Source organism: Oncorhynchus mykiss, chromosome 8 (assembly GCF_013265735.2).
Source record: "Oncorhynchus mykiss isolate Arlee chromosome 8, USDA_OmykA_1.1, whole genome shotgun sequence".
NCBI classification, from domain to species: domain Eukaryota; kingdom Metazoa; phylum Chordata; class Actinopteri; order Salmoniformes; family Salmonidae; genus Oncorhynchus; species Oncorhynchus mykiss.
In genome coordinates, this window is record NC_048572.1 from 60,599,902 (window position 1) to 60,627,476 (window position 27,575).

Sequence of the window (27,575 nt, forward strand, 5' to 3'; positions counted from 1 at the left end):
TTTTAGATATTTCTCATGTTTCAACCCAAATGGCACCCATTTATTCATTTAGTGAACTACTTTTGACCAGGGCCCCTTAGTTACTTCAATCCATATCATGGAAGTTCAGCGTTATTGAAATGTAAAGGCAATGTTCCCGCGTCAGCGAAGACTGCATTCACGGTACACCCAGCAATATGTTGGGTCAATCAGAAATTACCTGTACATTTCTAACCACTCAATCTGTAACGCTTCAGTGATATATTGAATAGAGCCCTAAAATACCCTCAGATGGACATAAATGAATACTCAACTACAGGAACTTTTTGATACATTTATTCTCCATGTTAGCACATAGAATATATTTATATACATATTGCTAGCTAAAGCGTTAAAATGCCAGTAGCATAGAACATTTTAAAGGTCGACCTTGGACAAAAATAAACACTTTAAAACTGTATAACTGATCAATGCACGTTCAAAATGGTTTGGCTTCAGAAATGCCAAGTCTTAACGACGTCTACAGCTTCTGTCTAAAAACAAATCCTGTGAAATGACGTCAACACATACTGGATAAGTTATTGGCTAGTGACAAGTTTAGATAACGAACTAGCTACGTTGGAATGACGTCGATAAACCACAGAGTACACCCCATTTCTGTTTGAAAATTGAGAACGAGACGCACCATTTTTCGTGCCCAAAGTCGACCTTTAAGCCACGATTAACAGTGTACATATGGACAGGGGGGGACGTTTTTAGATGTAGTCATGTGTGAGACGTTACCCTTTTCTCGACAGAAAATAGTGAGAATTTGCTAGAATGCAATTTGAAGGGAAAATAATTGTCATATTGCATCATTTTCAGGAAGTACAACGCTCTTTTAAAATGAGAGGAAAAAGGAACATAATATGCACATCGTACTCATGCAAGTTTCCAGAAATACTTTAAAACGTGAATGACATCAAAATAACTCATTAATACATCCTCTATCAGTAAACCAATACAATTATCAGATCGGAATTTAAGTCCTATGCAACAACACTTTCCAAAGTGCAGACAAAGTTTTCGAAACAATGAAGACCAAACATTTGTGTTAAGAGGAGTGGTTGAGGTCTGGACAGTGATACTCACCTCAGTAATAGATAGTTGGCCAGTTAAGAAGAACTGCAGGGGTCTACTGGTTTTCAAGGCAACATATCAACAGCTTAATCTGATTCCCAATTACATTGGTCCTCTCTCTTAGCCTTACTAATAGAGGGCAGATGAGTTAACTACTGCCTGCAGCGTGCCAGTGGTGAACTACTTGCAAACCTCAGCATTGTTAATAACTTCCATTAGAATGCACCATCAGTGTGTGTTGCCTTTAATCACATTAGAATGACATGGTGTAAAGGAACCAGTTTATTTACATGTGCAACCATGACAAACAGAATATGATTTTGTTAACACCATGAGACAGGGAGAGAAAGATTGTGGCATTCGTGCAGGGCATGCATGATTCTGTTCAGTCTCCTGAGGAAGTGTATCAGGATTAAACAGAACATTGTTACATGTGGCAAATCAGGCAGTTTGTTCATTACTTCTAAAACATTACACTGCTTCTCTGATTGAAAAACAACAACAGACTATGGGTTAGGGTAAGAGAAAAAGAGATTTAAAATAAATCGTCTACGCCATTATTTGTCATCGTGTTCTAACGAATACAAATAATTGTGTTAGCTCTGAAAAGTGATACACTTTGTCGGAGCTAACGGAAGAGAGAGAGTTGCCATCATTGAAAACCGGGTGTCCAAAACTAGGCAAAATGAATGCAGGGGATAACCTTTCCTCTGTTCAGTCAGCTCTTCATAACTAAGGAAACAGTCACATGGACTTACAATAATGGCTGACTTCCCAAGTAGCCTCTTGGTTAGTACTTCTGTTCTAAATAAAATTGGCAATTACATTACCCTTTAAGAAATGATCCAAGACAAGTTAAGCAAAGGATAATAACATTGCACACCATTCAGACTCCAGTAAGAAAAGAAAAAAAGTACTAAAAGTTAAGCCTGATCACCGTTGATATTTGCATATTTTATATTGGTCCATCCGTATTCATTGTCTATGGGAAAACCGAGATACTTTATTTTTCTAGTAATACAAATGTGGAACTATCAACATGCACATCTCTTCACTCAGAATATGAGGATAGTTTTTGAAAAAAACAGGCACTGACCACCAACAGCATAAGCAGTGAATGTCTAACTAGTCACTGAGCATTCTAAAACCGTACTTACAGTGAACATCACAATAACCATGGCACTGGTGCCAATCATAAACAAGAGGGGAAAAAACAGCACGCACCTTCTCTTAAGATAAGGTTTAACAAATGTCATTTTTGGCAATATTACAAAGCATTTGGGTCATGAAATGAAATGTGCAAACGGTCAAATTATGAAGGAACCTCTCTAAGATCCAGCTCAGTAAAGATTGCTATATATTCCCAAGAAATGTATAACTTTTTCTTTAATTCATAAAAATGACAGTATATTCAAAATGTGCATAATAACAAAGGGAAGATTTGTCAGCATCTTTATAGCCGACTTCATAACCCTGTTCCCAACGATGTTTAAGAGACTTGAAAATGGATAAAAACAATAAAAAGGTGCTATTTACCAAAATATGTTCATGATAAAATCATGCAAAAAAATTTATGGATCATTTCCTTTTTTCACAATTACATTTTGTTTCTCATGATTTTCAGCATTTTAAAAAATATTTTCTGTATGAAAGCAGAGCTTATTCAACGCTGCCATAGTACTTACGGTATAAGATCGACTGTAATATTCATTGTTAAACATTAACAGTAAGAAAAGTGGAAAAAATGCAGGTAATAAAATGTTTTCAGTTAATGTTCATCTGTTACTAGACACTTAAATAACACATTCTGCAACATAGGTCAAATTAGCACTTCATAAAAATAAAATAAAAAAACAATCATTCGAGCCATGCTCTTGATAATATATATATTTTTAAAATCGATACACTGGGTATATTAAATAAAGTACTGAAATAAAATGAAAATAGCTATTTTTTCCCGCATATATTCGGTCCAAAAAGTGTTCAGGAAGTCAGGTAGGGGCGTGGTTGGGTAAGTTACATCGGGGGAGAGCCAATGGGGGGGGGGGGTTGTTCATCTCTTCCTGCGGCAGGTGCGTTTGTGGTCGGCGTGCCAGTGCTCCTGTTGACACTTGATGGAGCAGTAGGAGGTGTTCCAGCAGCAGTGGTACATGGCTTCCTCCTCACAGTTATAACACTGGAGGATAAACACACAGTCAGAACTGACATGGCTTCCTCCTCACAGTTATAACACTGGAGGATAAACACACAGTCAGAACTGACATGGCTTCCTCCTCACAGTTATAACACTGGAGGACACACACACAGTCAGAACTGACATGGCTTCCTCCTCACAGTTATAACACTGGAGGACACACACAGTCAGAACTGACATGGCTTCCTCCTCACAGTTATAACACTGGAGGACACACACAGTCAGAACTGACATGGCTCCTCTTTAGGCTTACATTTTTTCGTACATTACTATGATGTAATTTGTGAATACCACTTTAACAAATAACTCATTTGCTGTTAAGTCATTGTCATATTCAATTGATACATTATATTGACTATGTCTAGTACTGCTCTAATTATGTATTGGCCTTTTGGTTATGGAGTTAAAAATCCCAAAAGGTCAGAGATGTGCTTAGCTACCACTGTAGGTAGTGGGTTGTGGGACAAATCCATTAAAAAAACACAATGAATGAACTGTGCGTGTCCAAATATTTTTGGGGATTTAGCCCCTCAGGTCTCAACAGACTGAGCTGTGTGTGGTAGAGAACGAGGGAAAGAGAAGGCTCGCACTCACCCACTGCTTCTTCTTGGTGGTGGAGATGAGCTGCTTGTGCTGGGCCACCATCTTCTTCACCTCCTCCACCAGCTCCTCCTTACACTTCTCCTTCACCGTCTTACACTTTCTCTCCATCTCAGCCTGGCCCCCCGACACTGCCTTGCTCACCGCCTGCCTCTTCTCGTCCTCCATCTCAGAACGCAGCTGGAGACACACACCACAGAAAATGAGCCTCAACTTTGATACCTGTGGTATACTCGTGTGTTAGCGTGTTTCCTTTTCTTTAAGAATAATTCAATAAAAGCTTTTCTCAGTGTCCTACTGTTCTATGTCCTACTCAGTCTCAATCCCCCAGTCCCTCACCTTCTCCAGGGCCTCTCGGACCCCCTCAGTCTCAATCCCCCAGTCCCTCACCTTCTCCAGGGCCTCTCGGACCCCCTCAGTCTCAATCCCCCAGTCCCTTACCTTCTCCAGGGCCCCTCGGATACCCTCAGTCTCAATCCCCCAGGAACTCTCGCACCCCGTCAGTCTCAATCCCCCAGTCCCTCAACTTCTCCAGGGCCTCTCGAACCCCCTCAGTCTCAATCCCCCAGTCCCTCAACTTCTCCAGGGCCTCTCAAACCCCCTCAGTCTCAATCCCCCAGTCCCTCAACTTCTCCAGGGCCTCTCGAACCCCCTCAGTCTCAATCCCCCAGTCCCTCAACTTCTCCAGGGCCTCTCGAACCCCCTCAGTCTCAATCCCCCAGTCCCTCACCTTCTCCAGGGCCTCTCAAACCCCCTCAGTCTCAATCCCCCAGTCCCTCACCTTCTCCAGGGCCTCTCGAACCCCCTGTCTCAATCCCCCAGTCCCTCACCTTCTCCAGGGCCTCTCGAACCATGCGCTCCGTCTCCCTCTTGTTGTCGGCCTTCATCATGTCCTTGACATCGTTGAAGATCTTGGTGTACTTCTCGTGGCACATGTTCTGGCAGGCTCCATCAGAGGTGGTCTGGGTGCTGCGGTGTAGGCTGCGTGGCGAGGTGGCTGAGGCCTTCTTGGTCTGCGTGGAGACAGACAGCTTCTCTGGCTGGTGGGGCGTCGTCACGGGGATCTCCTGGCTGCTGCTCACAGCCTCCATCTCAGGCTCCGGGTCCTGGGGGAGAGAGGTCAGAGATGGCGTTAGAGATGGAGAGAGAAACAAGCAAACAAACATAGAAACAGACACACGCATACATCTCCCTACACACACACAACCCCCACCCCTCACACACAAACACTAAGTACTTGATTCAATCCATATTGCCGAAGTTTAGTGCGATTGAACTTTAAAGTCAATGCGGAAACTGCACTCACGGTAAACGCTGCGTATGGCAGCTCAAATCGGAAATGACCTTTAAATGTCAAGCTATATGCGACACAGATTAAATCAAGCCCTAAAACACTTCAAATGAAACACACAGACACATACCATGGTAACACACTGGCTAAGGTGACAGTACAACAGTAGTGTTGGGATACTTACAGTGGCTTCCTCTTTGGGCTCAGGAGCTTGACTGCGACGGCTCTTCTTTGCTTTAGGCTCCTGCCTGTCTGGCTGATGGTCTCGGTCTGCCTGTCTGTCTGCTTTCTGCTGGGGAGAAACACAACATATTGGATTACAGTAGCGCAGTATCAGAGATGTCTAACACCTCTGTTGGATAAGCATTTCCGTTACCACGGCAACCATTTGAGCCTGAGCCATAACAATACAGATGGTGTTTGTGTTGACCCTCACATTCTCAAATCATTGAAATTCCTCTTAATTTATTACAGGACCTGTAATATTAAATTAGCTACTAAAAACACACCAGAGCAGCTTTTAGTGAGCTTATTTTCAACATGCAAATAAAAAATACCTATGTGTGTGTGTGTGAGAGAGTGTGTGTGTGTGAGGCTAGTGCATGCATACGTACATGTTTGACCTGATCGTTGTTGTTGCTGGTGGAGGAGATTGAGTACTCTGCCTCCTCCGGCCTCTCTGTCAGCCTCTCTTCTCCGTCTCCTCTCCTGTCCTCCAGCCTCTCCCCCGCCTTGGTTTTCCAGAAGCGGCCCTCCCTCTGAAAGCATTGGGACAGCTCTAGCTCATCACAGGCCTTCTTCCAGCTCGCGCTGCGCTTCACCTGCAGCTGCTGCACCGACACCTTGATGTCCTGGATGTTGTCTGCAGGGATCCACGCTCTGGGGACAAGGAGGAGGGGGAAGAAGAGGGAGAGGTGGAGGGACAACCGTCAGAGCAGCCAGGGAATCTCTCAAAGCTCCATAGCCAGGGGAAATTATATTGCATGGCTAGCAAGATGCCTTGCTCTGGCCAAACGCTACACCATTCCCACGGACATTAGTTTCTTCTCCGCAGAGTCTGGATCTGAGTACCTCCCGACCCTTCACCGAATGTGAACACATTCAGGGCCGTCTGATTGGTACAGAAACCAATGAGTTGGGCCAGAGCCAGAACACACGTGGGTAAAGTGGAGGTTTGGAAATTCGTCACTAGCTTTGATACTCTGTTTGGTACAACACCCCTCGTCACCACACAACGACTTCAGCGACGACAGTATCAGACTGAAGTATGTAGCGAACGACAGAGGAGCGGAAGAATTCCGTTTGAGCCGTCAGCCTAGAAATGATAGAGTACAGACAAGAAATTCTGGGTGTTCGAAAGTTTAAAATGATCCACTATGATATATCCGTCGCTCTGCGTGTCAATACAGTTGGCCCTCAGATCCAGAGACTCATGTCCTAGTGATAAGGCTGTTGCATAAGTAGAGGCACAATAACTATGCCCTGTCTATCAGCACGAGTGTGATAGCTGACCTCTGGTGGGAGATGAGTTCTAGCACCTTAGTGCACTCCTTTTGATGAACATTTTGGTTGAAAGTAGTGAGCTACATAGGGAATACAGTGCCACTTGGGACGCAGCCTCTGTATCAGTGTGATGGCTGACCTCTGGTGCTGGTGGCCAAAGAAGCGGACGTCCACCTGATTGTCCTCTCTCTGCAGGACCTTGGCCGGCCAGTAGCCAAAGCCCTTCATCTTAGCCCACACAACCTCATGATTAGGAGTCTGCAACAACAAGCACAACCCCAGATCAGCACAGGGCAAATGACACCAGATAATACACACATACAATTCATTCAACTTTATTTGTCCCCTTATGGCAATTATATTGGGGCAATAATGTTTCAGACATAGCCCTAACATTACGGCCAATATTACATTGAGTTGATATCTTGATCATTTCAACAATCAACGCCCCAGGAGCATTGAAGGCAAGACCGCTTGATACTCACACAGGGGTAGCAGAACCAGTTGTCAGGCCGAGCGTTGGACAGGAAGAAGCAGTTCTTACACAGCATCAACTCGTTCAGCTGGAGAGAGAGCGAGACGTGGAGCGAATGATGAAGAGACACAGAGAACAGCTGCCCTGCCACTCACAACACAACCACCTAGAAAACTACAATACAAATCTGTCACATTTAGTTCAGAAAAGAAAAAGGGGGGGAAAACTGTTTACCTCATGGCATGTGTCACTGTAGAGCAACCGTGCTATTTCAGCTTGGTCACTATGAACTGCAACAAAAACAGGTTTCGTTAACGTTGGGAAAATAACATTGAAGTACATTGTAAGGATTTTGTTCCATTGAACATGCCACCGCAAATGCATTGTAACTACATAGAGAGACATGATCCTCCTCATTTTTTGGTAGACAATCAATAACAGTTCAGACTTCGTGCTTCCTTCAAATTACATATCTGCCACAACTATACGGTCTTATTTTCTAAGCTGCAATTAATAATAGTAGGAAGGAAATCTGACAGCAAAACTTGCTCTTCACAGATGTTTCCCACATGGAACCTTATTCCCTATATAGTGCACGACTGTAGACCAGAGCTCTATGGTCCTTGGTCAAACGTAGTGCAGTATAAAGGGAATAGGATGCCATTTAGGACGCAGCCCATAATAACAGCATGGTTGTGAACGACACACACACCCCCCCACCTCCAAACAAGATGGCGGTGTTGTGCACGATCAGCTGGGCATCTGCCTTGAACTCGTCGAAGCTCTTGTATTTCCCCTCGGTTAGGTTCTGCAACACATAGACAGCGATACAGAGACAGAGAGAACACAAAGAGGACTATTCATTCACACTAGGTAGGGCAGCAGAGAGGGGGTTGTGTGGTGCAGTTGCAGTACCATAAGAGACCAGAGGAGGGCAGTGCACTACAGACCCAGAAACCGAGACCCAAGCCAGGGAGGCACTGTGCTGTTTTCTAGCCTATCCAGAGGCCTATTCACTCAGCACCAAACAGAAGAAAACCGAATGGAACTGGGAGGGACTAAGCTGAACGTTTTGCTACAGTGTGCACTAATGAATACTACCCTGAGACAGTGGCGGGAGCGCTGTGCTGTTTCCCAGCCAATTTGGCAGGCAGGGCTTGGCTGGTGGGAACTACCAGTGATCACGGTGCAGAGGAGACCTCACTGACGCCCTCGCTGTGACGAGAGGCAATCTGAAAGCCTCAGCTACACAATCACAGCTTTATACTGGGGCTACATCTGACGTGCCCTTACACAGACCCTCACCAAACAACATGGACTAAGTCCCAAATAGCACCCTATTCCCTATACATAAGAAATAGGGTGCCATTTGGGACAGAAAAAAAGTGAAATCCTGTGTTCAGCAGTGTATTGCGGGGAGTTACCTCCTGAATGTTGTTGACGTCCAGCGTGGTGTGGATGAGCCTTCTGTACATCGGGTGTTGAGTGTCTTTGCCTTTCTTGTTCAGGTCCACGGCCTACAGTGCCAGGAGAGAAATAATATGATTTATGGGCGAAAAGGAGGAGGGGAGCTGGGATAAACCCTAGCCATTGTGGTGGGACATTTTACTGGCCTTGATTTAAAGTGTAAAACATGGCAGAGCTCTGATTCAATACAGTGTAGCGTTCCAAATGGCACCCTCGGAGCCCTATAGGAGGGCTGGTCAAAAGTAGTGCACTATATAGGGAATAGGGCGCCATTTGGGATGCAATCAGTGCCACAGACTGGTCCTGCATCCCTACCCTGAACATAAAACTAACTGCAACACTCACCCTCTCTTTCATGCGCTGAATGATAAAACGCAGGTATCTGCACATCTCCTGCTTGTTCAGGTTCTTCTTTTTACTACCCTAGAGAGAGAGAGAGAGAGAGAGAGAGAATGACTCTGTAACCCATCCAGCTCTCTATTCAAACCACGTGTAGCTAGCAGTAAATTGGAACTGATGAGAGCTAACGGAGTATATAATATGTTATATTGTCACATACACCGGATAGGTGCAGTGAAATGTGTTGTTTTACAGGTTCAGCCATAGTAGTACGGCGCCCCTGGAGCAAACTAGGGTTAAGTGCTTTGCTCAAGAGCACAGACAGATTTTCCCCCTTGTCGGCTCAGGTATTCGAACTAGGGTTGCACATTTTGGGGAATATTCAGGTGGAAACTTTTCGTGGGAATTAACAGGAATATATGGGAATTAATGGAAATATATGCAAATTAATATTAATACCATTTAAATGTAGATGTTTTTTGTATTGGATATATTTACCATAGCATATGGAGACAAACAAACATTTCACCTTATAAGTAGACATAATTGCAAATGATTCAATCCTTCCAATAGAAAAAAACAAAACAATTTAGTTATGAATTGAACTTTAATTAAATGAGTCAACTCTTCACATGGGATGATTTCACTGAACAAAAGGGAATATTGAATGATCCCCAATGATCCATCGCATCTCCCAAACCGTTTTCAACATACATCTGTAAAAGGATAGTCTAGAAACTAAAGCTTTAGTTGTCTTCCTCTCAGGCTTCCATGTCTTCTCCCTGGACCTCCTCAATGTCCACGTCTTGAACATCAGACTCTGAGGCCTCATCTTCACTGTCACTTTCCAACCTTGTTGAGGATGGCTCGTTGTCAGGCTCAAAAAGCCAGGGAATTTGCCCGGATGGCCACCAACTTTTCAACCCTTTTATTGGTCAGCCTGTTGTGTGCTTTGGTGTGTGTTCCCAAACAAGGACCAGTTGGGCTCTGAGGCGGCTGATGTTGGTGAGATTTGGAGGATGATGGAGGCAACGGGGGAAAGAGCCTCAGATCCACAAAGTCCCTTCCACCAGGTGGCTGATGAGATATGTTGGCACGACTTCCATATTGCATCTCCATCCCAAAGCCCTTGCTTGGAAGTGTACAGACTCCCAAGAACCTTGCCCTCATCCAGGACAAGGTGGTGAGACACGGTTGTGATGACACCATAGGCCTTGTTGATCTCTGGACAGACAGGATGGTCTTGCCAGCAAACTTGGGGTCCAACATGTACGCTGCGGCGTGTATGGGCTTCAGGCAGAAGTCTTTGCGCATTTTGATGTATTTCACAACTGCAGTTTCCTCTGCTTGGCGCAACAGTGAAGTAGGCAGGGCAGTACGGATTGCTTCCCTTACATCTGCAAGAAGAGTCTGAACATCAGACAGGATGGCATTATCTCCCTCAATGGCTATTGGTTTCAGGAGTGTCAGGCTGCTTACCACTCTCTTCCAAAATACATAATTTAGGAGGATCCTCTTGATGGGGCTGTCCATATCGGCAGATTGTGAAATGCCCATTTCTTGGAGAGGCTCCTCCAGGAGACTGTCAAACATGATGACAACACCACCCCAATTGGTGTTGCTGGGCAGATTCAATGTGGTGGTGCTCTTATTCCTCTCACTTTGCTTGGTGAGGTAGATTGCTGCTATAATTTGATGACCCTTCACGTACCTAACCATTTCCTTGGCTCTCTTGTAGAGTGTATCCATTGTTTTAAGTGCCATGATGTCCATGAGGAGCAGAGTCAATGCATTAGCAGCACAGCCAATGGGTGTGCTGTGAGGGTAGGACTCCTCATCTTTAGATCAAGCAGCCTTCATGTTCGCAGCATTGTCGGTCACCAGTGCAAATACCTTCTGTGGTCCAAGGTCATTGATGACTGCCTTCAGCTCATCTGCATTGTAGAGACCAGTGTGTCCTTTGTCCCTTGTGTCTGCTGTGCTCTTGTAGAATACTGGTTGAGGGGTGGAGATGATGTAGTTAATTTTTCCTTGCCAACAAACTTTCAACCACCCATCAGAGATGATTGCAATACAGTCTGCTTTCTTTATGATTTCCTTGACCTTCACTTGAACTCTGTTGAACTCTGCATCCAGCAAATTAGTAGATAAAGCATGTCTGGTTGGAGGGGTGTATGCTGGGCGAAGAACATTCAGAAATCTCTTTCAATACACATTGCCTGTGTGCATCAGAAGTGAACCAGTTGCACACTAAGCTCGAGCAAGACATTCATCAGCATTTCTCTGACTCCGTTCCTCTATTGAGTCAAAAGAAAACTTCTGATTCCAGGAGGACCATGAGCTGTTGCTATCGATAAGGTGTCTGGTTCAGCATTTTAACCTCAAATAGAAATAGAGGGACATTTGTCAGAGGTTGGTTGTTGTGAGCGCTGAGGGAATTTTATGCACTTGGCCAGATGATTCTGCATCTTTGTTGCATTCTTCACATATGATTTGGCACAGTATTTGCAAATGTACACAGTTTTTCCTTCTACATTAGCTGCAGTGAAATGTCTCCACACATCAGATAGTGCCCTATGGCATTTTCCTGTAAAGATTAGAAGTAAATGAGTAAAAAAAAAACTATACAATTCCATGTACAGATAAATAGTTAAGCAGTTGGATTAAACAACTCTTTTGTAAGATGTTTTAAAATTAAACATGTATGGAAACAGGTGAATTAACACTCCTCCGTTAGCAGGCTCAAGCAAGCTAAAACCCACATGGTAGCAAAAACTAACTAGCAGAAAGTTATAGATGATTTAAACGCACTTTGCTTTAGGCTACTATTTACTAGTTAACAAAAAGGCATGCATGTCATATAAAATGCATTCACCCCACCCAATATTTTAATCAAAACTTACCAGAAAGCATGTAGTCCTTGGCTCAGACAGTGAGGTAGTGTGGGCTCAATAGCATCTCATTAGTGTGCAAGATCTTGAGAATCAGCTGTACATGTGACGGAAGAGTGCACTGCACATGTGACGGAAGAGTGGTGCATGCAGACGGTTGCAATTCCATTGAATTGGAGATAGTTTAACCAAAATATGCCACAAGACCTAGAATTGCCTTATTTGTATCCCAACAAAAAAAGGTTCACTGTTATAAGCTAACTTTTTTGATGAATTTCCAGGAAAATTCAGAAAATGTACCGTTAAGTTTCCGACCCTTTGCAACCATAATTCGAACCAGCAGCCTTTAGGTTACTGGCCCAACGCTCTAACCGCTAGGCTACCTGCCGCCTATAGGAGTACCTACCCTGCACACCACACACTGCCAGTGGGATCCACTGTCCCGGGGCTTGTACTCATCAGACAGGCATTTTAGGTGATAGACACGGAAGCAGTTGTCGCACACAAGCACGTCTCCGGGCAGGTGGCACTCGAAGCAGTACCAGTCGTGGCTCTCCGCCTCCCATTCCTGAAACAGACGGAGCACAGTGGTCGGTGCCCCCCCTCCGCACCGACCTGACGGCTAGACTACACCCCCAGCCAGGGGGCCACTCTTGGCCCCACCACACCAGCTACTCCACAACACACACCTGTGCTGGGGCTTGACAAAGGCACATCAATGGAACTTTTCAGTTCTATTATCTACAAAAAATGTATGTTATATATCCATGTCTCCTTTGAAAAGTGGTCTTCTGACCTCAATGGGACTTCCTGAATAAATACAAGTTAAATAAAACATGAAATCCCAAGTTTTTACAGGTAGCCTATACAAACATCACAACAGTTATTGAATGTTTATTTAGTTAGTGAATTCTGACTGACCTCCTCTGGTGGCTCCTTCTCCGTCTGCAATTAAACACCCCCATCATTGATTAATTAACTAACAAATAAACGGTGTGTGTGTGTGTGTGTACAGTGGATTGTGTACCATAACACCTGTGCAAGCCAATGATTCAAAGCACAATCTTTGGATAAACCTCATTGGAAGGAAGGCCTAAGACTAATGTGTGACCATCGCTGAAACATTGGCTTACTAGAAGGCTAGAGGAAGTGTATGTCCCAAATGGCACCCTATTCCCTATATAATGCCCTGGTCAAAAGTAGTGCACTATGAAGGACATAGGCTGCCATTTGGGATCCAGACAAAGTTAATATAAAATCCAGATGTGGTTGTGCATGCATGAAAGGCTGATGGAAGCTAGGGAAGGGTGGGTCAAATTCCTGCCAACCTGAACCTGCTGCTCAAACCTTTATGATTTAGCCTAATGATCTACTATAGTATTTCAGGTTTCACTAAGGGGCACAGAGCTAGAAACTACCTGCCAGCCTGGGATTCAAACCAACAACCATGGTAGTCACACTCCTCCTCCACACAGTCTGGAGTGGAAGTCAACAAGGACTGTGTTATATTGCAACATGTCAAAAACTAGTCTACACCTCCTCACAAAACCATTTCTTTCAGATGTAGGAAGCCAGAAAACCCGTTCCTTCAGATTAACGCCAGATCCAACGCCATCTAGGCTCTGCTCAGTTGCACATGCTCTGTTTAAACCTAGTGAGCTGGAGAGCACTCCATCACAGGTGAGCAGAGAGGAGGAGCACGAACTAAAACACAGCCATAAAAAGTCAAAAGGATAAAGGAAAGAGGACAGACTGACAGTCGGTAAACAGTGCCACTCCCAGCCTAGTGGGCTATGAGAGCCCTCCACAAGTTCCTCCATCTCTTCCTGTCCTGGGCCTGGTTTCCCAAAAGCATCTTCAAAGGCTAAGTTCATTGTTAGAACCATCGTAGGAGCATTGTTAAATCTCAGATCTGTTTCCCAAAACCATTATTATTACCGGTGCACTTCAAAACGCTCGTAATCTAACACCTGACCAATCCTGGCTTTTTTTGCACTCCCTTTATACCAAGAAGATCTCCGTGGTTCTCCGTCTCTCAGTGAACTTCAGAATAAAGTTCACAACAAAGTTGCCAATGTCTTTGCAATTGATACAAACAAGCGACGTATAAAAATATGCTTCAAATGAAAACCGAGATGACTGAATTAAAATATAAACAGTAAGTAATAGGCCTATTTCAATCATATTGAAATACATTTCATGTTCAATCATTTGAGTTCTATTTTGCTACTTGTAGGCTACTGTCTAATTTGTCTATATATATTTCATGATGTTTAGCCTAAAATGAGTCATTTAGTGCATTTTTATTTGGTAAACATTAGAATAAGCTGCCTCAATATTTGCAGCCATAGGTGGTAATAGCCCATCTCTCTAGGAGCTGATCAGTCATCAGTATTGTGATGTAATGTGATTATAATGTAAAGCAAAGATTTTAATGGAGAAAGCTGATCCGAAAGCAGCGCTCGCTTTCTTTCGATCCTATTGCTATCGACACATTCTCCAAAGACGCACTCAGTTCTCTCTGCGTGGTTTTGGGAAACGCATGTTACATCTTCGGCCATTGTAGAAAATATGCATCGTTAAAATACTCATAAGCCTAAGTAACATTGCTATCGGGAAACTGGGCCCAGGGCTATTTTAGACATTTCTTTCCAGGCGAGACCTAGTCTGTTGGTAGTGTTCAGCTCTGTTTCAACAGATCTCCCTCTCTGCGCCTGGCCCAGTCATACTGTACAGTCAAGTGTAGAAAGGTACTTCACTGTCCACTCTGTGTCCCTGCCCTATTGTATTCTGAATGAAACGGTTGTTGTGACTTCAAAAAAGGGTGAGGCCTCTGGGGAAGAACTCTCTGTGTCCGATGAAGCTTTCTACCTCACCTGGAGTGTTAAATATCACCATCACAATGGCATGATTTTCCAGTGTGGTGATGGTTATTTCAGAGATCAAGTGAAGGACATCCAACATCCCCATGTAAGGAAAAAAAAGGCTGTTGACCATCTACTATAATATAAGGGAGAGGTAACATACAGCACAAGTCAAAAGTTTGGACACACCTACTCAAGGACTTTTCATTATTACTATTTTCTACACTGTAGAATACTAGTGAAGACATCAATACTATGAAATAACACATATGAAATCCTGTAGTAACCAAAAAAAGTGTTAAACAAATCTAAATATATTTTTTATTCTTCAAAGTAGCCACGCTTTGACTTGATGACAGCTTTGCCCACTCTTGGCATTCTCTCAACCAGCTTCATGAGGTACTCACCTGGAATGCATTTCAATTAACAGGTGTGTCTTGTTAGAAGTTAATTTGTGGAATTTCTTTCTTTCTTAAACGCGTTTGAGCCTATCAGTTGTGCTGTGACAAGGTAGGGGTGGGGGTACAGAAGATATAAGTCCATATTATGGCAAGAACAGCTCAAATAAGCAAAGAGAAATGACAGTCCATCATTACTGTAAGATATGAAGGTCAATAAATCTGGAAAATTTCAAGAACTTTCAGTTTCTTCAAGTGCAGTCACAAAAAACATCAGGCGCTATGATGAAACTGGCTCTCATGAGGACCGGCACAGGAAAGGAAGACCCAGAGTTAACTCTGCTGCAGAGGATAAGTTCATTAGAGTTACCAGCCGCAGAAATTGCAGCCCAAATAAATGCTTTACAGAGTTCAAGTAACAGACACATCTCAACATCAACTATTCAGAGAAGACTTCACGAATCAGGCCTTCATGGTTGAATTGCTGCAAAGAAACCCCTACTAAAGGACACCAATAATATGAAGAGACTTGCTTGTGCCAAGAAACACAAGCAATGGACATTAGACTGGTGGAAATCTGTCCTTTGGTCTTATGAGTCCAAATTTGAGATTTTTGAGACACAGAGTAGGTGAACGGATTATCTCTGCATGTGTGATTCCCACCGTGAAGCATGGAGGAGGTGGTGTGATGGTGCTTTGTCACTGTCGTTGATTTATTTAGAATTCAAGGCACACTTAACCAGCATGGCTTCCACAGCATTCTGCAGCGACACGCCATCCCATCTGGTTTGCGCTTAGTGGGACTATCATTTGTTTTTCAACAGGACAATGACCTAACATACCTCCAGGCTGTGTAAGGGCTATTTGACCTAGAAGGAGAGTGATGGAGTGTTGCATCAGATGACCTGGCCTCCACAATCACCCGACCTCAACCCAATTGAGATGGGTTGGGATGAGTTGGACCACAGAGTGAAGGAAAAGCAGCCAACAAGGACTCAGCATATGTGGGAACTCTGTTGGAAAAACATTCCAGGTGAAGCTGGTTGAGAGAATGCCAAGAGTGTGAAATGCTGTCATCAAGGCAAAGGGTGGCTACTTTGAAGTATGTCAAATATATTTTGGTTTGTTTAACACTTTTTTGGTTACTACATAATTCCATACGTGTTATGTGGGTGCCATTTGGGAAGCAGGCATAGTATAGACAACTAGATGACATCACACACCACCACACCCCCCTGTTCATCAAACCAAACGCATGCCGGAAACACAGAGATCATAACAGTAACACACAGAGGAACGTAGCTACACATCCCTCCCTGAGGAGTTACTACTACTACTACTGCAAAACTACATCTACTACTCACGTATTCATCATATATGCTTGCTACAAACCTGCGACTATGTTGGCATTGCTTGTTATGTCACTCAAAAGACATTGCTTTGAAATGTACTACTATAATTCCCAAACTATTTTTCAGAGATGTATTTATCTGTAGATGTATTTGAAGTATGTGTCAAACAAAGCCATGGAGAATATACAGCTTTCACTTTATTTAACCCTGGCAATGAATTCGATTTTTTTATGTAGCTATTTTTAAAGCAACGTTACATGTGTAGATAAGTAGCGAGCAAATATTTAAAGGAAGTCACTTTGATCCATTCCACAAGAAATTGGGCCACCGAGAGACAGCGCTACAATGGGCTTTCTGGAAGATTTTCACATGGAATATCAGCATCTTCTCTGGTGTTAAAACTACTGAGTGTGACATAAAATGGTCTAATCATTACAAATTAAAAGATTTTTAAAAACAGTTAAACTAATTCCATGAGTCTATTATCTTCATATTCTATTATAGAGTATGCTGCGCTGTAAAAAGATTCCATAAAATCCAAGATTGCGCTGCAAGTGGCCGAAGTGATTTGTTCACGAGATGATGTTAGTAAAATAAATTATAGAGATAAAAGCAGAACAAATCAAACCAAAATAAAAAAAACAATGATGCACCCTTACCTTGCTTCCGTCGGCATTGGGCTCCTGTGTGATTGCAAGTGACCCAGAAAGCAATGTTTAAAGTCCTGCTGCTACGGTCAATTGAGCTATCTTTGGCTGTGTTAACACAAGCAGCCCAACTCTGATATTTTTTTCACTAATTGGTATTTTGACCTGATGTGAAAGATCTGACGTGATTGGTGAAAAGATCAATTGGCACGGAAAGAAATACAAGAATTGGGCAGCCTGTATAAACACAGCCTAAGAGCAGTGCTAGTGTTGACTGAACTGTGTGGGTTCAGATTGTTTGGTGTATAGCAGAGCTACAGTACAAAAGGAATGTGTGCATACCTATGACTAACAAGTCAGCTTCACATACAGTAAACATTTGAAAAAGATCAGCATGACTTCAATCACCAGGTGATTATAGTCAATGCTGAATTCAGTGCTATAGTTCATAGAACCTCTGAATGACTGATATATAACTAACATGCTGACTACACTGGCCACGCGCCATCCACACAAGACGCGATCAAGACACGCAGGTTAAAATATCAAAGCCAACTGTGAACCAACGATATCAATTTGGGGGCATGTCGAAACACATAAAACATTCATGGACATTAAGCTAGCTTGCTATTGCTAGCTAATTTGTCCTGGGAGATGAGCATGGGGTTTTACCTGAAATGTATGTGTTCATTGTTGCTGGATTTTTGTAGAATACAAATTCATATGTTTCTCTACTCAGACGATTAATCCACAGATAAAAAGGGAAAACGAGTTTGTTTTTAGTTAATTATCTTTCATTCATCTCTCCTCATTTGTCTTTCAAGCATCCATGTGGGCTTGTATCTTTCTGATATCCAATAAGATTAGGACTTGTGTGGAGTGTCTAAAATATAACCAAGTTGTATTTTAGTGCTTAGCTACGCAGACACTCGTTCACATGAGCGGTGGGGGTGAAATGATTGAATAACATGTATGTGCACATTTATTTTGCAACGTGGCCAGTGAGGTTTGCATGTTAGTTGTCTAGCATAGCAGATATACACACACACAAGACACTCCATACAAATAAAAAAGACGTAAACATTTAATGAAGGTTTCCTCTGAACCATAGAGGTGTTAATCAGGAAATACACCCCTGTCATTCACTACAGGGTCAAATCCCTCTCTTACCTGCTCGTCTCCAGGCAGCCAGTAGCCCTCCTGTTCGATGCCAGCCTTGGAGCCCTTACAGCCCACAGTGAGAGTCTCTACGACCAGGCCATCCTTCACTGCCAAACTCAGCTGCCTGGCTGTCTCCTTTGGGTGCATGCCAAACACACGGCTCAGGTACCTGCAGACACAGCACACCAACATCACTGTCTCGGCCTGCCTGCGTTCTCTAACATCTCAACTCAACCAAAGGGAAATGCATACACCTCCAGCCAAATATGCAATTCACAAGTGAAATGTGTGAGAACAGAACAGAAGCAGCTATAGACAAGAGTGCCCACTGCATTGCCAAGGAAGGTATTGCGTTGCCAATTTAAAATCTTGAAGTAGGGCCTGGCCTATCCCCCAGAAAAATATTGCGAACTGCATTACAAACGCATCATCACAGTGAAGCCCAGTACATGCTCAAATCACATAGAATAGTTAGACATATACTACCACCAATGACTGTGCATTTTGGTCAGACAATCATTCGTGTTCTGCACAGAGATGGAACCTTTTCACATCTAGGTCCTAATGAAAAGAGATAATAACACAATTTCCTCACTCTCATTCCCGTATGCCTTTGTTCTCATATTAAACTGTATTTTCATGGACTCCCACTGTCACCACCTCATACATTCAAATACAAAATGTCTAGTTTTAAAGACATTAAGACAGTTCAACAGTGCCTGCCATTGAATTTCATTGCTTTATCTCCATGACAACAGCCACTCTGTGGCATTCATTATGACAGTGGCCAACTTCCAGGGCTCTCTGCCTGAGGATTTCATTTAGCCATATTCCTATTCCCATTAACATGAAAAAAAATGACTGATCAGCCATGGATTTCGCCGTGAATGAATTTAGACTAGACTGTAAGAATATCACATAACGATCATGTCTAATAAACTTTGATAGCACCTAACTCTTACAGGCTGACTACACCGGCTCGCGTCGCAAAATAAATTTAGACATACATGTTATTCAATTACCCACACTGCTTGCATGCGCCAACGAGCGTCTGCGTTGCCAAGGGCTAAAATAGAAGTCAGTTCTATTTCTGACGCAGATCACGCTGCAAGTCCTGCCTCTCCCATCTCCTCATTGGTTTATAGAAGCAGGTACCCACGTGCCATCTCCTCATTGGTTATACCCACGTGGGTGACTGAAAGACAAAATAGGTCGGTGGCGGTAATGCACCTAATTTATGAAAGTTGCCAGTCGCAATATAAAGTCAAAAGAAGAAAAAGCCTGGAAGGAGGAGAGATGACTAGAAACGATTCGGTTGACCATTTTATGTATGGATTTATTGGCGGAGTAGAGGACCTTGTGCATTTCAGGTAAAATAACTCAATGTTTATATCCCAGGTCAAATTAGCTAGCAACAGCAAGCTAGCTAAATAGGACAAATTAGCTAGCAAGTTCAAGCTAGCTAGCTAAATTTCCATAAATGTTTCATGCTTTTCGACGACCTGTCCCCAAATTAATATAATTGGTTCAGAGTTTGTTTTGATATTTTAACCTGCGTGTCGTGATCACTTTTAGTGCGGGGGGACAAAATACATTTATGCACAATGGTGCACGCGCACAGACGGTTTGGGTTCCGTGTTAGGGTCTAAATCTAATTATATATTCATCAACGTCTGATTCTACAATATAGGTTGGTTGAATTAATTTATGGTCTCAGGGTTCAAAATTCAGAGCTGCCCGATGGCCTGGCAACATCTGCCAAGCTCACCGGGCCAGTATATCTAGCTTTCATATGGCCCGCTAAGGCCATTACATTTTCAAATTCCAAAACATGTCCATTTGTAATTAATCACAATCTTCCCAACGTCTGAGACTTCACACTTGTTATCAACCAGCATTCGGTTCCCAAGCGGTGGCAAGAATGCCAAAGCCTTCCCGCTCCGTCTCATGTGACTCCCACCTCAGTACGGCCTGGATACTCGAGTCAGACCCACAGAGTTGAACTTCGGCCATGTCACGGCCATTTGAGTGCATAAACGATAGGCTTATATTCACTGTCAAATTCACACAATTGCACTGTATTTATAAACACTGTAAAAATCACATGATTTTATTAGGCTAGTGGCGGTGGGACTTTTTTAGGACATTTAGGACAAACTAGCAACAAGATCATATTTAGAGTCTGATCCACAGTGCATTCGGAAAGTATTCAGACTTTTTCCACTTTGTTACAATACAGCCTTATTCTAAAATGGATTCAATTGTTCATTTTCCTCATCAATTTACACACAATACTTTATAATGACAAAGCAAAAACATGTTTTTTAGAAATGTTTGCAAATGTATATATTTTTTTAACTGAAATATCACATTTACATAAGAATTTACAAAGTCTTCTTGGCTATGTCGCTACAAGCTTGGCACATCTATATTTGGGGAGATTCTCCCATTCTTCTCTGCAGATCCTCTCAAGCTCTGTCAGGTTGGATAGGGAGCATTACTGCACAGCTATTTTCAGGTCTCTTCAGATGTTCGATCAGGTTCCAGTCCGGGCTGTGGCTGGGCCGCTCAAGGACATTCAGAGACGTGTCCCGAAGCCACAGCTGCGTTGCCTTGGCTGTGTGCTTAGGGTTGTTGTCTCGTTGGAAGGTGAATCTTCACCCCAGTCTGAGGTCATGAGTTCTCATCAAGGATCTCTCTGTACTTTGCTCCGTTCATCTTTGCCTCGATCCTGACTAGTGTCCCAGTCCCTGCCGCTGAAAAACATTCCCACAGCATGATGCTGCCACAACCATGCGTCACCGTAGGGATGGTGCCAGGTTTCCTTGGCATTCAAGACAAAAAGTTCAATCTTGGTTTCATCAGACCAGAGAAGCTTGTTTATCAAGGTCTGAGAGTCCTTTAGGTAACTTTTGGCAAACTCCAAGTGAGCTGTCATGTGCCTTTTACTGAGGTGTGACTTCCGTCTGGCCACTGACTCATTTCCCTGACCAAGGCCCTTCTCCACCGATTGCTGAGTTTGGCCAGGCGGCCAGCTCTAGGAAGAGTCTTGGTGGTTCCAAACGTATTCCATTTAAGAATGATGGAGACCACGGTGTTCTTGGAAACGCTCAATGCTGCAGAATTTGTTTGGTACCCTTCCCTAGATCTGTGCCTCGACACAATCCTTTCTCTGAACTCTACGGACAATTCTTTCACCTCCTTGCTTGGTTTTTGCTCAGACATGCACTGTCAACTGTGGGACCTTAAATAGACAGGTGTGTGCCTTTCCAAATCATCAATTGAATCTACCACAGGTGGACTGTAGAAACATCTCAAGGATGATAAATGAAAACAGCATGCACCCGAGCTCAATTCCGAGTCTCATAGCAAAGGGTCTGAATACTTATGTAAATAAAGTATCTGTTTTTTTATAATACATTTGCAAACATTTCTAAAAACCTGTTTTCGCTTTGTCTTTATGGGGTATTGTGTGTTGATTGATGAGGAAAATGTTTTATTAATCCATTTTAAAATAAGGCTGTAACGTAACAAAAAGGGAAGGGGTCTGAATACTTTCCGAATGCACTGTAGCTAATGATTAGCCCATTGGGGTAAACAATGCAGATTAGCAACCCCATGCTTCAGCAGTGTAGCCATGATACTGCATCAGGCTACAGGTGATAATGCTAATTGCTAAAATAGCACACCTGCCTGCAATATGGTCCATGTACTGGCCCTAAATATATTACTTTTCACCAATATGTTATTGGGCTCATTTCTGGTGGGGAATATTACATTTTAAACAGTTTCATATGTTAAAGCTATGTCATCATTGAGGGGATGGTTTTAATTTTGTTTTCCAAATAATCGGTTTAAATATCAGATTGTATGGTTGGCTATAGGCTATAAGGTGTATGCCCAGACTGCAAATGAAACATGAAATCACCCATGATTAAAATTCTGCATGCATAGCTTGCATTCCTGTGATCGGTGTGCCACTGGCAAATGTATCTGAATGTCAAGCCCTGTAGTCTAAATGTCAATAAGCTAAATAAATTCCATGTCAAGTATTGAACCATGAAACCGTCATAATTTCAGCTATTGATCAAGTATGACCCTGAGAGTGGGGTGGGTAAGACCATCCATCATCCACCAAACTCAATACGTATTCAAAGTGAATAGGCTAAGCATGGAAGGTGTATCACAATTGTAAACAACTAGAGACACCTCGTCGTTCTGGCTCCAAAACAGCAAGGTGTCTCCACAAATGCTTAGGCCTACTCTTTTGCCGTTTGTGATGTCTCCATTTTCCATACGTATTGGAACAGAACTAGTATGACTGCAGCACTTACTTTGAGATCCTGTCCATGTTGGCAATTTGTTTCTGGTTGCGTATGACCTCAATGGCAGCCCACACGTACTGAACCACTTTAGGGTCCGCCTGCCTCTTTTTCACCACACGCGACATGATCTCTTTATTCATGACACCTGCAAGGGATGGGAGAAAGGTTTCAAAACATTAGGCTACATCTTTAAACACTGCGGAATCTCATCAAGGAGCACCATCAATAGAGAGCAGGGGCAGACTACACATTCAGCCTAGCCTAGTGGAACAATCCTGATTGCTACGTTCACCATTCTATTTCACATCAACAGAATGGTGAACGCAGTGATCAGGATGATTCCATCAGGCTACCTCCAGCCATCTTCCTAGCTAAAACCGCCAGGATAAAGGATTCATCCAGGATAGGAAACAACAAGAATTTGCAGGTTCCAAAGCCCTTCAGGACAAGGATTGGTCAACCCAATCAAGACAACAAAAACTGCCTATTCTCATTTCAGAAGGTCCTGACCTCAGACATGTGCTTTGACTGGCCTAATAGATGTCCATTGTCCATGATAACACAACACAGCTCCAATGATCATGCAAGTGTCACAGGTGGCTTCCTATATGCTTCCTATGGCCTAGCCTAATTCTATTGGCCTTTTTTATATATATAATTTCCTTAAACTGCAATGTAACAGGAATCAGCATTTAGGGACCTGTAGTAGAAATGGCCTACATAGAGGCTATTCAGTGGGAGTTGAAAAGCATCACCCTGAAAAAAAAAACTGTTATTACAAAGACACAATGAAAGTTGTGCAACTTCCCGACACTGCCATAGAACAAATCAAATACGAGGAAATACAATATTTCTCCAGAGAAAATAAAAGGAACAGTAGCAGTTTGCCTTCTTTCAACTAAAGAGCAGAGTATTATTAATCCCAATTTGGGAAATTGTTTTATAACAGCATGCTTCATCAATTATTTAAGATTAAGACACATGAAGGGACCTGCAATTTAGAATCTGTAAAATAGTCTGATTCAAGTGCTGTTTTCCTATCGTACTTTAGAGGGAGAAACAAGAAAAAAACAACAGGAAGACATCCTAAAACAGTTAATCAATTACATTTGTTAAAAAGCTTAATGGATGTGGGTAAAAATGACTGTCTAAACCTCTCTGTGGAACTTCTAGGCAGGATGGACCTGCTACTAAAGCTGCTCGTGTTGCATTAAAGTGCTGTGGAGTAGGTGTGTGTCATTGCCAAAGATCATGTGTGTTTTTGCATGCAGCATTTTTATGAAGAGGTCCTGCATCAATTCCCGGCTGCAGCCATACGTAGCACTTGCTTCCTTAAAAAGTATTGTCTGAATTGGTATTTTTTGTAGACAGTGTGGGAGTCCTCCTTCCAGTTCAGTTTGTTTTACACCCAAGTACATGTACTATTACACCCAAGTACTTGTAAGAGTCCCCAGTACCAATCTCTTCACCATTAATAAAAATGGGATTAAAAACATCTTTATTTTTCCTCAAATCTACCACTAGCTTATTGGTCTTCAGTACATTCAGGTCCAGGTAATTGGCTTCCCACCATGTCACAAAGGACTCGGTTGTATCTATGTGATGAGCATCGCCTCCTCTCATGACACAGCTTACTATAGCTTTCAGAGAATTTCTATGAAACAGAGTTTCAAATCCAATTTCACGCATTTCTCTTCTTAATAAGCTTCCATGAAACGTAAAATGTCACTTTAGAAAATGGGGGTCGTCACTAGTTACCACAGCCACAAAGTCATAATTATGGCTAAACCACACCTATTTCAAAAATGTCTCTTCTTGAAATCTCATTTTAAACCTAACCCTCATCTTAACCCTAACCACACTGCATATATTAAGACCAAAAAGATATAGGCCATCCAATTTAGATTTGTGGCTGTGGTAACCATAAAGCTGATATTACAACCTCACCATATGTAACCTTAATTTAACTAGGCAAGCAAGTTAAGAACAAATTCTTATTTACATTGACCGGACAGATGTGATGCAGCCTGGATTCGAACCAGGGACTGCAGGTACACCTCTTGCCTTAGACAGCTGTGCCTTAGACAGCTGCGCCACTCGCTGCGCCATTATGTACCTTTTTGGTCCAGACTTCACACACAGAATGCAAATCCATAAATACTTTTGTTCAACTCTAACATTTAAAGACCAAAGGCCAAATTATGAGCATGGTTTACTAACCATTCACAACACTTTACTAAATACATAAGCCTATAGTAGCCTACCTACAAACATCCTGGGATTTTACCAACTCATTGGGTCAGACACAGGAGGAAATAGCCTACACATCAGGTACTTAAATTGGTCATAGTCAGAATACAAAACATGTGATACTGAAATGTGAGCCACATTTCACAGATTTAGGCAGCTCACATCCAGTCCTTACAATACCATGGTATCTTGTATGTGAAGCCTATTGAGTTTACTCTGATATATAGAGCAACAAACACTTAGGCCATATACATTTTATCAAATGTTAACAGGTAAGGCAAGCGAGCAAATATAAATAAAACAATTCAAGAGTAGAGATTCTTGTTAGCAACCTTAATTCAACACCTAACGACCTAATCAAGAGATATTAGCATCTCGGGGAGACTAAAACAGGCATGGTTCAGCTATAATCTGACAGGAAATTGTGTATCTCTCTTTACAGGAAGCTTGAGGACAACATTTTTATTTTAAATGGTGTATTTTTTCACTTTTTATTTTTGAGAAAAGTGATGAGGACCATCTGTTAAATATTTCATTACATTTGTATGGCATTAGCAAGACAGTAAAAATAACCTGAGGGTTGAAAGACTGTAAATCATGTATCTTCCACTGCCTGACATGCAGCCTGCTGAGCTGTAAGAGACGGTGAAGAATTGCTGAGAGGAGTAGAGGTGACAGTGAGCAATATCCCATGCTATGCCAATCAGAGTAGGCGTTAATGAGTGCCAACTGTGCCATAGCACTGCTCTGTGCTCAACTCCACAACCACTGGCACCTTACACAGGAAAGTAACAGCAGGGGACGGCAGGTAGCCGAGCGTTGGGCCAGTAACCGAAAGGTTGTAAGATCGAATCCCCAAGCGGACAAGGTAAAAATCTGTCTTTCTGCCCCTGAACAAGGCAGTTAACCCACTGTTCCTAGGCCGTCATTGTAAATAAGAATTTGTTCTTAACTGACTTGCCTAGTTAAATACAGATCACAGCTGCTACACACCTCTGTCTCAGGGCGACTGACACTACATGACTCCAATACAACAGAGGTGGAGGAACTACACTCCCTCATTCTATTATACAAGGTGTCCAGGAGCACAAAAAAGACAGAGCTTTTAATCATATGAGATAAGTCTAGTTATTGGCATCTGGATGAATAAAGTTGATCAAATGTATGCAACATTTGTTGTCTTCCTCAAGGTCCAGCTGCTCCTCTGTTTTCACTCTTCCAACACAACCAGTGCACAACAGAGGAGGATGACATAAAATATACCATCTGAAATTAACCACTGTTGTATATAGGCTATCTATATTCTTGGTAGGGGCAACCGGTCAAACAGCCGGTCAAAATCACCATGAATAATAGTAGCTATGGGAGACATAAATCCTGAAGAAATCCTGCGGCTGTGCTAAAGCTGAAGGAATAGTTAAAACTAAGTCAAGAAATACTATTTTTAAAATATAAAAACAAGATAGCTACTTGGACCGCTCTCATCTCATTCGCTGGACCGGAATATGGGTTCGGCTAACCATACCAGGCAACTTTTCACACCATCATCATCATGATGAACGGCACATGTGCATAAAACAGTTGTTGGGTGTAAGATAGGCCTGCTATGTGTAGTACCTAGCTAATAAGTTGGCTAAATTCATTGCAATCACTTATCACATCGACTTTTACAGCTAACCATTTAACTAAATGGGAAAATCGAATAATTTGTACATTCAAATTGCATAATGTTGAAGAGCAAGCAAACATTTTGTTACCTAGCTAAAGCGTTAGCTAGCTAGATTGGCCAGCTAACAAGCTAATTGGAGACATTAATACGCCTTGTCGTTACTGTTTTAATTTTGTCTGGCCAACTATTGACACATGGTTAGTGGGAGAGCAGGTAATTGTGCCTTCTTCCCTAGACCATCCAAATTGTCTGATTTCTGGATTAAGTATTCAACACAGTCCGTGGATATTTCAACAAAAGCAGCCAAGGCCACAAGAGCAAACTGGGAGCTCCCAGTCAGTTAGCTGGCTCCTGTCAGCTTAATCTTAGGTATCTAGTTGGTACTAACAGGAAGCTAGCTAACGTTTGGATAGGATAATCTCCATGGCGTGGGCCAAATACAGCTTGTCAAAACGTTAGTTAGCTACCTAGGTCAAATACTTCAATATGCATGGCTTGATGTAAACTACTAAAGCTATCAACCTAAACATGGTTCGACAAAACATAGTAAATTAAGCTAAGGTAACTAGCCAGCGAGCTAACCAACGCATTAGCTAGCCGAATCGGCAAAGCAGTTCTGTACTAGCAAACGTTAGCTGTCAAACATGATTAATAGCCGAGTAGCTGGGCAAATCAAGTACAATATCGTTTTTTGACAGTAGTAAAGAAACTACAGTAGCTACCAAAACGTGCATGGAAGATCTTTTTTTTTTCGAAGGCGCCATGTTCATAAAATAGCTAACTAGCCGTAATGTTTTCATTGAAGTAATACATGTTTCATGAAATAAATGTCAAACTTACCTTTACTACAGTATTACTAATATATGTGTCTGTATAACTCCGTGACGGATTCAATGTAAAATACCTTACATTTGTATTTCCGGGATAGTTTAGACTGTCTGAATTATGGTTTATGTCCAGCTGGCCACAGCACAGGATTGGGGAGGTAAACAGCGCCAACATAGCAGGACAGGTTTTTACACAGGAGAACTCTAGTGGTGGAATTGTGATT

General features: G+C 42.5%; 1 protein-coding gene across 9 annotated transcripts; it reads right to left on the reverse strand.

Annotated features, from left to right (window-relative positions):
• Nucleotides 1-300: 300 nt before the first annotated feature.
• LOC110530262 (zinc finger MYND domain-containing protein 11) lies at nucleotides 301-27,575 on the reverse strand. Of its 9 annotated transcripts, none has more exons than XM_036985862.1 (17): nucleotides 27,365-27,544; nucleotides 22,615-22,750; nucleotides 18,290-18,449; nucleotides 17,132-17,155; nucleotides 12,780-12,803; nucleotides 12,265-12,426; nucleotides 8,974-9,051; nucleotides 8,586-8,678; nucleotides 7,882-7,969; nucleotides 7,396-7,451; nucleotides 7,172-7,249; nucleotides 6,826-6,944; nucleotides 5,798-6,062; nucleotides 5,368-5,475; nucleotides 4,723-4,998; nucleotides 3,887-4,072; nucleotides 301-3,274 (listed from the first exon to the last, which is right to left on the reverse strand). In XM_036985862.1, exons 2-17 carry the CDS (start codon nucleotides 22,743-22,745, stop codon nucleotides 3,152-3,154), a joined length of 1,971 nt encoding a protein of 656 aa, XP_036841757.1. In that variant the 5' UTR covers nucleotides 22,746-22,750; nucleotides 27,365-27,544; the 3' UTR covers nucleotides 301-3,151. The 9 variants fall into 9 exon arrangements, with proteins under 9 accessions (XP_036841757.1, XP_036841761.1, XP_036841753.1 ...); XM_036985858.1 differs by lacking the exon at nucleotides 301-3,274 and adding an exon at nucleotides 3,335-3,496 and having other exon boundaries at nucleotides 27,434-27,575; XM_036985860.1 differs by lacking the exon at nucleotides 301-3,274 and adding an exon at nucleotides 3,335-3,496 and having other exon boundaries at nucleotides 27,429-27,561.